At 35.9% G+C, this 14,382-nt stretch overlaps 1 protein-coding gene across 6 annotated transcripts in view; it reads right to left on the bottom strand.

Moving 5' to 3' along the window:
• Window positions 1-14,382, bottom strand: part of PPP4R1 (protein phosphatase 4 regulatory subunit 1) — a 79,358-nt gene that overhangs the window by 25,566 nt on the left and 39,410 nt on the right. For all 6 annotated transcript variants that reach the window (XM_070629497.1, XM_070629496.1, XM_070629495.1 and 3 more), the window contains 6 exons: window positions 10,903-11,045; window positions 10,254-10,400; window positions 6,821-6,928; window positions 6,617-6,682; window positions 5,803-5,961; window positions 1,738-1,865 (listed from right to left, as the gene is read on the bottom strand). In XM_070629497.1, coding sequence (XP_070485598.1) covers window positions 1,738-1,865; window positions 5,803-5,961; window positions 6,617-6,682; window positions 6,821-6,928; window positions 10,254-10,400; window positions 10,903-11,045 — 751 coding nt within the window. The remainder of the gene's footprint in view (window positions 1-1,737; window positions 1,866-5,802; window positions 5,962-6,616; window positions 6,683-6,820; window positions 6,929-10,253; window positions 10,401-10,902; window positions 11,046-14,382) is intronic.

Genomic DNA, 14,382 nt, shown 5'->3' on the forward strand with positions numbered 1-14,382 from the left:
GACATTAATGATATACAGGACTACTCTTTTTGAAGCTAGGAAGGAAACTATACAAAAGCTTTTACAATATTTAACACAACTCCTTCCTTAGGTAGGAACTCTCTCTTCCCTCTCCTACACCATTAACATAATTCAATAAAGTCTAATAATATAGTGAAAATCCAATGCTACAAATACTATTGATTTGACATTAAGAAATACCTCATGACAATGGAAGAGGAATTAAGGTTTGTAGCTAAAAGATAATTACGTTTAAATAGCTCTTCCAATAATGATCTATACCGGCAGCCAGCAAAACTACCAGCCATGATAGCCACACAAACTCTTTTTGTCAATCAAGTTTTATGGGCACACAGCCAGGCCCACCCAATGACATACTGTCTATGGCTGCTTTCTCACTGCAAAGGCAGAGCTGAGCAGCTGTGACAGAGACCCAAAGCATTTATTATTTGGCCTTTGACAGAAAATTTGCTGACCCTTGTCCTATACAATTCTCTGTAAATTTGTCTCTTCACTCACTAGACTCTGCAGATTTAAAAATAAATAAAAGTTACATAATAGTCTTTGTACAATTAGATAATGAAAAGGTATGTGGACTTTAAAAACGAAAAATAGAGAACACTTCCCCCCTTCATCATTTTTGTCAAACTCCTTGCAGCAGCTGTTTTCAAAAGAACTGACAGACTTTGCTTGCTAGGAAGACAGGCTTAGAGTGATTTTTCTTCCTTTACAAAAAACAGTACCTCAGGTTTGTTTGGCTATTCAGCAGGACAGTAGGAGAACAGGCAAAAAGGTAAAACAAGGCAGCAGAGAAGAAAGGAAGAACTGCCAAATCAAAACACCAAGAAAGCAAATACCACAGTATCAAGACCTACAGAAGAAAACGTCCATTAGCATCATGACAAGGGAGGGGCAAGACACTACGGTAACTCAAGCATTACAACAGGGACTGTTTCAAGAACAGCTACTATATTATTTCAAGTGCACGCCTGTAAAAGTTCGTGCGTATTTCCCACGCACTACATTAGGTTAGAATAATTTTTTCCCTATGTATATAATAAATTTTAAAAACTAAAACAAAACTTTTTAATGCAAAAAATTTTAGAACAAAAATCAGAGTTGTCTTCTTTAAGCTTTATTTTAAAATTTGGTTGCCCTATTAGATTAATACACTTAAAATTGGTATTCTAGTTAAAAAGTACAGTAGTTTGGTGCTAACCATTAAAATACTTTCCCCGTACCTAAGAGATTACAATTATCATTCTGCAGACAGAATCCAAGATCCACAATTAAATCGACTGACTGAAAGGAATAATAATAGTAAGAAGTTGACTATGTACTAAAACATATTCCTAAATTAGGTTTCACTCCTTAAAAACAAACCCTTCAAACTGCATAACCATTATCTTACATTCTAAATGTCAACAGATTATTTATGAGTTATGTAACTTATTAAACTTACCCAAAAATTATTATCCAATCTACCATTTATAGTTTTCTACGTGCCCAGCATCAAGCCAAGTGTGTTACATACATCTTCATCTTCTCATTTAATATATAACTAACCAAAGAGGTGTTTAACAAATATATTTAAAATAAAACTCCATAAAAATATTTACCAATTTTTATAATTAAGAGAAATAGTAAACTCTCCAAAAGGACAATTATAAAATAGCGGAAATGAAAAAAATGTTCACAAGCAGTAAAACTGGAATGCAAAGTTTTAAAAAATTATACCTATTTTTGTCTTCTACTGACGTATCTTCTGAACTTTTGCTTTCTTCTTTAAAATACTGGCCTGAGCTAGATGGGTTAGCGAAAGTAGATATGAAAGGCCCCAGAGACTGGAAGGCCGCTTGGCGAACCTGGGAAGGAAAAAGGACAGTAACAAAACATAAAAATAAGGGGTTATTAAGCTACTTTCCACACACTGAAGGATGGTTACGATAATAACAGTTTTTCTAAAAGAAACCCAGATTCAGAACTATAAATCATTCTTCAGCTAAGATTCAAAATTCTTTATAAACAATTTTTTTTTCTTTCGATTTTTTAAATCCTGGCTTGAATATTTAAACCATGAGAATATGAATATGAGATCCTATAAAACACGTGCATGGAACAAAACTAAAGAAAGTCCTGTTGTGTTATCAAGAACAAAAAAAGTGAAAAAAACCAAGATTGCCAAACAGAAAAAATAAAGAAATAAAGTCAACAAAATGTGATAAATCTACGTTTTCAGGTAGGAAAGACTGTAATTTGCTCACTACAAGAAGCAAGACAGCTGTACCAGAACTATGCACACAGTCATCAGAAATATAATACTGACTTAAAATACACTTCACAAAAACCTGGAAGCATATACTACTGTTATCAATGAATATCTCAAGTAGGAGAGTTGAAAAGGAGGTTATAGAATTTTACCTTGCATCATCTTCTTGTATTATTTTTGTAACCAAGATTTAAAAAACAATTTGGAAAGGAGAGGTTTTACGAGAGGATGTAGAATCTGACAAAGCAACTGCGATGGGAAAAGCTACAAACCAATTTCTCTCAGATTAGGCCTTTTAGGCATAGCAATAACCTTTTCCCAAGTTTTAAAATGAGGATTACATGATATGTGTAAATTTTACAAAGGCAAATACATGTAAGGATGCCTATTATTGGTATTCATCTACTTGGAGAGGCATATACAAAATGATTCAATTGTTTCAAAAAAGGGCTAGAATTATATGCACGATAGCAAAAAAGAACAGTGTGTATGTGTGAACTTACAGATTTTTTCCCCTTTATAGTCAATAAACATTACTTCCTTAAAAGTATAAAAGGTAACTTTCAAAACTATATGCATGAATTTAGTCTACTCTGATTAGTGTGAAAACTCTGAGCTTGTCTCAAATAGACATAGGATTTATATATACCTCAAATGACTGAGATTTAAGGAGCTCTTCATTTTAATATAAACATGTTCCCAAATTAACAGGAAATATTGAATGTTATGGAGCCCAAACAATGACAAAGTACTGAAAGTTTAAAAATGAAAACTTGAAATAAGCTACAGAGTCTTTTCTAACAATCTTATATAAGATAACTATAAAAACATTAAAATAGTACCAAGGCTTAACTGTCTTTCTCTATACGTAGACTTTGTTTTGAAAACGAATGTGGTAAGGTCCTGAGCTCAACTTCTGGAATGACATTGTAAGGAACTCCACTGACACACTCCCCAGTGTCACTGAGGAAATGGGTGAAAGTGGGAAAAAAAACCCCACCATTCAACACCTCTAGAATCAGTCCTAAGGGCAAACAACAAATGAAGGACAATCTATTCAAGAAAATCTACAAAACTTGAGTAAAAAAAAGCTGAGAGTCTGTGGTATTTGAACTAAGACCAGCCCAGGGAGGCACAGCCTCCACTCCAGACCATCGCAGCCAAGAACACTAGGCTCCTTTCCCCCAGCTCCCAGCCAGAGGGCCTTCTCATGCTGTGCCCACCTACCTGTTGCTGAGGCCGGGTCCTGGGCAAATGCAGTGGCGAGGGGTGGCTCCCTTCTTCTGCCCAGTGCCCATTAGAGGAATGGTGGCTCTACCTTGGACATGGCTCAGAATACTGGGGCCCCAACAGCCTTGGCCCCAGCTTGTGAGGCCAGGAAAGACAAGCCAACAGAAGCTCAGGCTGCTGGCCCTCCCATTCCTGCCAAAATGCTGTCATCCCAAGGGTGGCTGTGGGCATACTCAAAGCTGAACCTCTTGGAAGGAGGAAGTAAGAGTCCACTAAAGTATTCCAACTAGTCACTAAACAAACAAGCAATTAACAGTAAGCCCCAGAGAGGAGTACCAGTACCCAAATTTGCTACAATATAGTATCCAAAATGTCCAGTCTTTAACAAAACATTACGAGGCATGCAAAGGAACAGAAAAGTATGATCCACACAGTTAAAAAAAATTAGGTAACAAACTCTGTGTGAGAACAATAAGATGTTGGACACGACAGAAAAAACTTCAAAGTAGCCATTATACATTGTTCATGGAACTAAAGGAAAGCGTGATTAAAGACGTAAAGAGGACAATGTCATATCAAATAAAGAATATTAAAAAAGAGACAGAAATTATAAAGAGAACCAAAAGGAAATTCTGGAGCTGAAAAGCACTGTAACTAAAATAAAAAACTGACGACATGAACTCAACAGTAGATCTGAACTGGCAGAGAAAAGAATTAGTCAACTCAACGTATATCAATACAGATTATGCAAGCCAAAGAATAGAGAGAAAAACGAAAATAAGGAAAAATGAACAGAGCCTTAGAAAAATGTGAGACACCAACATACGTGTAATGAGACTACCACAAGGAGAGAAGAGAGAGAGAAAAGAGAAGACAAAATATTTGAAGAAATGATGGCTCAAAATTTCACAAATTTATTAAAAATCAATAACCCACACATCCAGGAAGCTCAACAAGTAGGATAAACTAAAAGAAATCTACAAACACATCATAGTAAAAATGCTGAAAGTCAAAAGCAAGGAGAAAATCTTGAAAGCAGCAGAGAAAGCGATACATCACTTACAAGGGAGCCCCCACAAACACCTGAGAGAAGAAACAAAGGAGGCCAGAAGGCAGTGGGGATAACAATTCAAAATGCTCAAAGAAAAAACCTGCTAACCAAGAATCCTATACCTAGGAAAGCTATCTTTCAAAAATGCAGGCAAGATAAAGATATTCCCAGATAAACAAAACCTGAGAATCTGTTACTACCAGACTCACATTATAAGAAATACAAAAGGAAGCTCTTTAGGTTGAGAGCCAGTTACCCTATATGTTAATTCAAAGAAGAAAGATCTCAAATTAATAACCTAACCTTCTACCTCAAGACACTGAAAAAAGAAGAGCAAACTAAACCAAAAAGCAAGCAGAAGGAAGGATTTAATAAAGATTAGAATGGAAATTAATGAAACAGAGAATAGAAACAGAGAAAATCAGTGAAACCAAAAGCCTTAAAAAGACCAACAAAACTGACAAATCTTTAGCAGCCTGGCCAAGAAAGAAAGAGACAAGACTCAAATTACGAGAATCAGAAAGAAGGGACATTACTACTGACCTTACAGAAATAAAAAGATTATAAAGAAATACTATGGATAATCATACACCAATAAATTAGATAACTTAGATAAAACAGGAGGATTCCTGGAAAGACACAAACTACCAAAACTGACTCAAGAAGAAACAGACAATCTGAAGAGACCCCTAAGAAGAGATTAAATTAGTAATTAAAAAAACCCTACCCACAAAGAGAAGTCCAGGACCAGATGGCCTCACTGCTGAGTTCCACTAAAGATTTAAAAGAGACTTAACACCAACTCTTCACCAATTCTCCCAAAACATACAAGAGGAGGGAACACTTCCCAACTCATTTGACAAGGCCATTATTACCCTGATAACAAAATCAAGCAAAAAAGAAAAAAGCCATTAGAGAAAACTACCCACCGTTATCTTTTATAATATAGACATAAAAATCCTTAACAAAATACTAGCAAACTAAATCCAGCAACACACCGAGAATTATTATACTATGACCGTGTGAGACTTATCCCTGGGACTGAACATCTGAAAATCACAGCAAGAGAATGAACGTGATTTATATTTGAACAAAAATTTTGTCCAGTAAAAAAAAGTTAATATAGTAGTCTATTGTCTACTCCTAAAAGTATTAATAACGTACCTTAAATTATAGATTATTTCTTAAACTATGAAATCAAATGTTTGCCATACAATGTACTATTTTACAAAAATAGTAATTAAAACCCTACCCAACGTGAAGGATCACTGATCAAATTAATAAATAGTGCTGATAATTTAGTCCGTCGGATTTCTTGACACGTTGCACATGAAACCGCCATGAAGCATTCAGCACAAGCCTTCCGGACTCCCCACACGTTATCAGAACAAAGCTGGAAAAACCTGGGCAGCTATGCAAGGGAGACAGTGTTTTGTTAGGCAGACAAAGCAGGTTTCAGTAGTTACTTTTACTTCATTTTCTGCTTTCACAGTGTTTTAAACCACTAGATTTTCTTAACAAAATTTAGAAGACTTTAGTATTAAGACTCAGTAATTTTAAATAAATCACACTTAATTCATAACACTATTGACTATAGAAAAGGAAAAACACTCCCAACAAATATAGCTTAAATGTTATCCAAGAGCTTGTATCTACAGAAACTCTTCAAGTATGTTAATTTGTACATTAAGCATATATATTCCATGTACTAACTAGTAATTAAAAATAACATGCAGTAGATTTAATGTCACTAAAATATTTGAGGGTTGCAATAACATGAAAGATTCATTTGAATAAACAAGAACTGATTTGTCTAAAAGAAACGGGAGAGGTAAAAATAGATCAACGGTTCTTACACATATCTGCACTTATAACAAACGGTCATTATCAAAACAATTCAAGTGCCCAGATTATCAGAATTGAAACTCAAACTCCACACCATACTATCTTTCTGGTTTACATTCATGGGATTGTGTTAATAAAATTTTGGGGTAAATGTGTGCATTTCAAACTCTGTGTACCACTTTATAATCCACTGCTTACTGCTTTATTTCTGCAAAACTTACCAACATTTCCTCAGTAGCTTGCTGGCCAACTACACTGCAAATATCTCCAAAATTCGCAGCACAGACCTGACAACAAAAGCATCACTGACATTTCAAAATATTACATATAGAATTCCTTAAAAATAATCTTTTAAATTTCACATATCAATACAGTAACCACTAGAACCACGTGTTCTTAAAAAAAAAAAAAAGACTAAACAATACCTTTCGAACATGGAACATTCTGCAGTCACAGCACATCTCACAGAACCTGGGAAGGATAAGACGCTCCGTGATGTCCTTTCCAACCATGGGGGCCATTTTGCACATTATCTAAAATAAAGAAGAACAAAAATGCACTGAAAATATCTTCCAAACTAAGACTTCTCCAGTTAAGTTTGCTAGCTTATTAAAAGTATTTAATTTAAGGAAACATAAAATATGACACAGTATCATTACACTACATACATCACGAAAAAATTCATTTTATCTGAATTGAAAAGGAGAGATTAACAAGTACTAATAAAATCAACTGATAATTACTAAATGCATGGTAAACCCAGAGAAAACCCTAAAAATTTCATTTTTGTCTATAGTTTCAATATTATTAAATCATTTTGCCTGACAACTTTAAAAGCAAAGACTCCTACATTTTCCCAATGAGAATATAAGTGGTCACTGTTCAAAGGGAAAAAGATTATCATAACAAAAGATCTGGGTTTAATAATATATCTGTATTGCTAGGAAAAGCTATACAGGGGCAGTCCCTACCTTGCTAAGTGCCATTTTAAGTGAAACGTGTGCCTATGGGAACGGCATCCTCCCTCTGCAGAGCTTAGGTTACATGGAAGGCAAGGGCATGATTCTGGCACGCACATGTTTCAGTTAACACACTGCCAGGCAAAGTGAGGATGAACTGTGTTTGAAAAACAGCCCAAGTTATTTAAATAAATTCCTCCCACAGTTAGTATAGAAAGAAATCCCATGGTCTGTCATCATTTATCTATTACATGTACTCTCAGCCAGTGCAAATATGACAAGAAGTAAAAGGCATACAGATTGGAAAGAAAAAATCTCTATTCACATATGACATGATTGTCTACAAGGAAAATCCCAAGGAATCTATAAAGAAGCCACTAGAACACGTAAGTGAGTTTAGGAAGTTAGTAGGACATATGTCAGAACACAAAAATCCAATGTATTTCTATAAATTAGCAATGAACAACTGGAAACATTTCAAAACAGTATCATTCACAATAGTGTTAAAGAACACGAAATCTAACAAAATACATACATGAACTGTCTATTGAACACTACAAAACACTGACGAGATAAATCAATGGAGAGATCTACCACGCTCAGGGATTGCTAGGCTGACCATCATTCCCAACCTGATCTGTAGTTTCAACACATTCCCTGTGAAAGTCTCAGACCCTCAGAACTGGCGACTACACCTGCATCTCCCAAACCCCAAAGCCAGTTTTCCTTTTGTTTGGTTTTGATTAAAGTTTTCTTTTTTTTTAAAATTTTTCCTTCTTCTTGCCAAACCCCCCAGTATATAGTTGTATATTTTAGTTGTGGATCCTTCTAGTTGTGACATGTGGGATGCTGCCTCAGCGTGGCCTGACGACCGGTGCCATGTCGGCGCCCAGGATTCAAACCCGTGAAACCCTTGGCTGCCGAAGCGGAGTGCGCAAACTTAACGACTTGGCCACGGGGCCAGCCCCTGGTTTTTGTTTTTTGACTCCGTACTACTTCTAAGCTTTTCCAAGCTCTAGGTAAAAATCCAAAGCTATACTGTATCACCATACTTAAATTTATCAGAATGAATTATTCCCAACAGATAGAAAAAGTGGGGGGCCAGGAAATGTAAAATATGACAAAATAAACATACAATCAATTGTAAGAGAAACATGGTTTTCATACTAGTGTGGGATATAGTCTTTTTATTATAACGTTTTATTACTGTTAAATCCCATCAAAAATTATAATAGAGCAAGTTAAACCCCACTCAATAAAAATAACTATGCCAAAATTTACTTCCTGCATTGAGGAACTTATGAAATTAAAAAAAATCTGTGTGGAACTTGACAGAGATGGTGATTGTACAACATTGTGAAGGTACTAAATGCTACTTAACTATAACTTCAAAATGGTTAATTGTATATTATGTGAATTTCACTTCAATAAAAATGATATTACTGGGAAAAAAATCTAAATTTATTATCAGCCAGCCCTAGCAGTCTAGTGGTTAGGATCTGGCACTCTCAACTGCCACGGCCCGGGTTCATTTCCCAGGCAGGGAACCCTATCACCTATCTTTTGGTTGTCATACTTGGCTGCATGCTGCTGTGACGCTGGAAAGCTATTCGACCAGTATTTCAGATACCAGCAGGGTCACCCACAGTGGAGAGGTTTCAGCGGAGCTTCCAGACTAGACAGACTGGGAAGAAGGACCTGGCCACCCACTTCTGAAAAATCTGGCCATGAAAACCTTATGAATAACAGCCGAGCGCTGTCTGATACAGCACCGGAAGGTGAGAGGATGGCATAGAAAGACTGGGCAGGGTTCTGCTCTGCTGTCCACAGGGTCACCAGGAGTCGGAAACGACTTGATAGCATTAACAACAACAAAAATTTATTATTAACTGGTACCTGAGTATCCAAAAATAAAATAATTACATCAAGGAATTTCCAAAGGAAAGGAACTACAGAGATGATCTAATTCATCCTACTCATGATCCAGAAGCACTATAAAATTCTGGTGTAATTTTTTTCATATCAACAAAGATGCAATTATATTATTTTAGGTTTAAGTTGTAAACTTTCACTAGCCAAACAGATTTGAATAAATTTTCAGATGAACTTACCACTGTCCTAATTTATTATCAGAATTCTTACTCTTTGAACTCAGGAGGCACAGATGTGAACTGCAACAGATACTACTATATTCTAATTCATGCCCTATTTACGGATGGCTCTCAAATAATCAAAATATTTGCTAACCATGTCAAAAACCCAGAAAGCTTAATATTACACTTGACTTAATTATGTGCATAATGACTTAATCTGTTTATTCTTCTAATAATCATAATTTCTATCATCTATCATATCACAGTATAATGACTTGCCTGACATCCTTCCCCCAAAGACCATACTGTCAAGGGCAGGAGCCAAGTATTATTAGCATTTTTCCTACCATGCCTACACAGTGCTGGAAAAGTGTTCAACAGCAATTAAAGAGGTTCAAATGTTTCTTCATTCAATACAGGGGTTTTTTTTACACCTGTTTTTTTTTTTCCAACTGTACTGGTTGTTTCTCCTGTCTTATTTTTCCATTTTGACATAATAATAAATTTAGTTACTTATTATTTTCTTGCTGCATATCTGGCTTTCTCAGAGGTCAGTGATAGAGCCATCTAATTCCCAGGTGCTTAGCACAACATGGCACCCACAGAAATACACCTCTTCCTTTGTAAGCTTATGTCCCTTTCTATCCTAGAATTATATTTCAAATTTAATGATTTGCACCTATTTTGATAGATAAGATGTATAAACCCTATAGTAAGTAATATAGCATAATATTTCATGAATACCCCCTATTAGTCAATATAGTGACTAATTTTTTACCTAAACTGAAAAATCATGTTCTACTTACAGCAACGGCTTCTGTTTTCACATCGTCGTTGCTATCTGGGGCAGTTAGTTCTATGAGGACGGGGCACACTTTTGTCTCCACATCAAATCGCTCAATTAACTCCTGCTCCAGCAGAGCCAGCAAAGCTGCCTGACTTGTTTTTCTTACCTAGGAAAAAATTAACAGCACAACAAAGTACATACGCGATATAACAAAACTCTATTACTTGATTTTCACAAGTGTAAAGACTTCTCATCCCAAGTTAAATGGATTCATAACTAGCAAAACCTTCCAAATAAAAATCTGTGGCTATTTTCTTCAACTATTGCAAAAACTGAACTTGGCAGTCTGTGTTATGATAAATGAAGTGAAACCGAAAAGCCATCCTTGTAAAAGAAGTCTCACAAGGTAACAAATTTTTTGAGGGTCACCTATGAAGGTACCAAATGAGAATGCAGCTACTACGCACTGTCCATAAGGGCATTAAGGAGGCCTCCTAGATTTGCCAGATTCTCAAGACATATGGGTCTAAGACAAATGGTCATTTTGAAAAACAGAATAACGAAGTCAACGAGGAAAAAAACATTCAAATGAGACCCCCTAGGGTAGGCCACTTGACATACATCATACTGCATAAACTTTCTTAAGAACAGGTAAATGGCACTCTTACCTGATTATTCTGATCTGCGAGATATCTAACCACAATAGGTAGTAAATATTTGGAAAAAGCATATGGGATTGAAGGCCGGTTTTCTTGACAAAACAATGCAATATGAGGCACCTGTTCCATCAGCTCTGCTCTCACAGTTGGTTCTATCGAAATAATAGAAATGTGAGCAAACACATTCTCCCATAGGAACAAAATTTTCGCCTGCACTTGAGACTATTAGGAAAGCTTTGGAGTTACTTTCACCCTCAACAGAAAAGGGGCTTAAAAAATGTTCTCTAACTCTATGATCCCTTTCACCCCCCCGAGTGAAAGGACCTTCCCCTGTCCCAAACTTCTATCTTCACAATGCAATCATTTCCTATAATGATTAGATTTATTCATCACCTATGTTGTGCTACACTGTGCTAGGGGTTAAATATCCGAAATTCACAGCAACTATAATATGGTATTATCTTTACACTCTACTATTGAAGAACCATCTATGACAAATTATAAGGACTGGCTCCTAATCTAAATTTAGTTAATGAACGGAGGATTTATAGTTAGACTTAACTAAGACTAAAAAGGGTAAGTGAATATTAAAGGAGACCAATAGATTTAAACAAACAAAAAGCCTGAAAAGACCCAAGTATATATGTTAATTTAAATATGACAAATAAGGCATTTCAAATCTCTGGGTTTCAAAAGGATGAACTATCCAATAAGTAATGAATGGCAGGAAAATCAGCTACTTATGTGAGAAAAAAAGATAAGATTTATACACCACACACCATACATTATCTCTGGGTGAATTAAAGTTCTAAACATTTTTCTTAAAGATCAAAAGCACTAAAAGATAACACTTTAAAAATGTTTAATCTTGAGGTGGGAAGCTCCTTTAAGGCAAATAAACCCCAAAAACCAACTAAAAGATGAGTTAATTTCACTTTATAAAGACGTTATTATTGGGGCCAGCCCGAGGGCACAGCGGTTAAGTGCACACGTTCCGCTTCGGCAGCCCAGGGTTCACCAGTTTGGATCCCGGGTGTGGACACGGCACCGGCTTGGCAAGCTATGGTGTGGTAGGCGTCCCACATATAAAGCGGAGGAAGATGGGCATAGATGTCAGGGCCAGTCTTCCTCAGCGAAAAGAGGAGGATTGGCAGCAGTTAGCTCAGGGCTAATCTTCCTCCAAAAAAAAAAGACGTCATTATAGATAACAGATACCACAATCAGTTAAAAGGCACAAGAGCCTGGGAGAAAATACACATATAACAAAGTATTAATAACTAAATACACAAAGAACTCATTGTTCAAATGAATACATCAAAGAAAACACGGATAAGAACAGACAATTCATAGGAGAAATGCAAGTGACTAAACCACATACAGACCTGAGGATTATCAACACAAGCCATCACATCAGACCTAATCAGAACTTGGTACCTATTAATGATTATATTAAAGTTACTTAAGGTAAATATGCATGAACATGTCCAGAGGAACATTAGATTTCAACAAATAGAAATTAAATTATCAGTACAAAATATACTAGCATTTTACAAAGCTAAGAATCTTATCAACAAACCAATATTTGGAATTTCTACTACACGGCTGTGCCATTTGAAGTTAAACAGTATTTAAATAAAATAGAATGCTTCTGTTTTGAAAAACAAAAACAATTAAAAGAAAAGTAGACACATAAGCCTCTACTTTTCCTCACTGACCCTGAATTCGCTAACATTGACCTAATACCTATATTTTTGAAGCAAAAGGACATAAGTTACAGTTTTAGTTAAAAATGAAATCAGTAACTTTTCTTTCTTCAAGGCCCTGCTTAAGCAAAGAGACCGATGGAACAAAACCAAGTCCAGAAAAGGACTTATGCACATACAGACTACAGATTTATTCAAAAGTGAAAGGGAAAGATGGTCTTTTCAATAAAAGATGCTGTGTTAACTGGATACCCACATTAAAAAAAAGAAAAACAAAATAAAACTTGTCGCCCACTTCCTATCATACATAAGAATAAAGCCCAGGTAGAATGTAGATCTACGTGTCAAAGGTAAAAACGATAAAGCTTCTAAATCATTTAACACAGGAGAACACATTCATGACTTTGAGGTAAAGAAAATATGGGTAGTACACAAATAGTACTACCCATAAAAGAAAAGAACTTCTTTTCTTTAACAGGTACCACTAAGAGAGTGGAAAGACAAGTCAGAGAGAAAAAGGCACCTATAATACACACAAACGACATACGGCTCACATTCAGAACAAAGAATTCCTGCAAATCTGTAAGAAAAAGATTGTCAATTTTAAACAAGGAGAAGAGACTAGAACAGATATTTCAAAAAGGAAGATGCCCAAAGAGTCAATAAGCATGTAACCAGCTGTTCAGCTTTACTGGTTATTGAGGAAATATAAATTAAAACCACAATGAGATATAAATTTAAATGAAAACTTTAAATAAGTGTTGGTGAAGATGTGAACCAACAGGAACTCTCATACACTGCTGGTGGGACCACAAAGTGTCGCACCACTGTGAAAAACTCTATGGCATATCAAGAGGAATATAAGCATACCCTATGACCTCGTAACTCCAATTCTAGGTATATACCCCCAAAATGTATGCATATGTGCTCCACGTGACTCCTTGGCTCACAGCAGCGTTAACAGCCTAAAGCTAGAAGCAATCCATATGTCCACTAACAGAACACTGGATAACTAAGTTGCAGTGTATCCATCCATACAGCATTGTAATATATTCACATGCTAATCACCAAACAACAATTTAAAAAACCTATAAATAGGCAATGGTCCAGCGGTGCAGTGGTTAATTTGTGCGCTCTGCTTCGGCAGCCTGGGGTTTGCAGGTTCGGATCCCGGATGGGTGTGGACCTACACACTGCTCATTAAGCCATGCTGTGGCGGCATCCCATATATAACATAGAGGAAGACTGGCACAGATGTTAGCTCAGCGACAATCTTCTTCAAGCAAAAAGAAGAAGATTGGCAACAGATGATAGCTCAGGGCCAATCTTCCTCACAAAAAAAATAATTAAAAAAATCTATAAATATAGTTACATGCAACAACATGATGAGGTTTAGAAGTATAAAGAAGCTAGACACAAAATAATACATTCAGTATGACTCCATATAAAGTTCAGACAAGCAAACTACACATTTAGTTGTCAAAATGCTGATTACCTTCAGGGAAGAAGGACAGGACAGAAATCAGGAGGTACACTGAGACGGTTTCTGGGACGCTAGTTCTATTTCTTGATCTGAATGCTAATTACATGGGCCTTCATTTTGTGATACTTCATGGAGCTGAACATTTATAGTTCATGTACTTTTCATACGGTGTTATATTCAATATTAAAAGAAAAGGAAAAAAATTTGCTTCAAGTATGTCATTTCTGAAACCCTAGAAATATACTTATAACTGGTTTGGATTCCAAATTTATACATCCAGGAATACTCTGAGAACTGCCTCCC

This window comes from Equus przewalskii, chromosome 7 (assembly GCF_037783145.1).
Source record: "Equus przewalskii isolate Varuska chromosome 7, EquPr2, whole genome shotgun sequence".
Taxonomy (NCBI): Eukaryota; Metazoa; Chordata; class Mammalia; order Perissodactyla; family Equidae; genus Equus; species Equus przewalskii.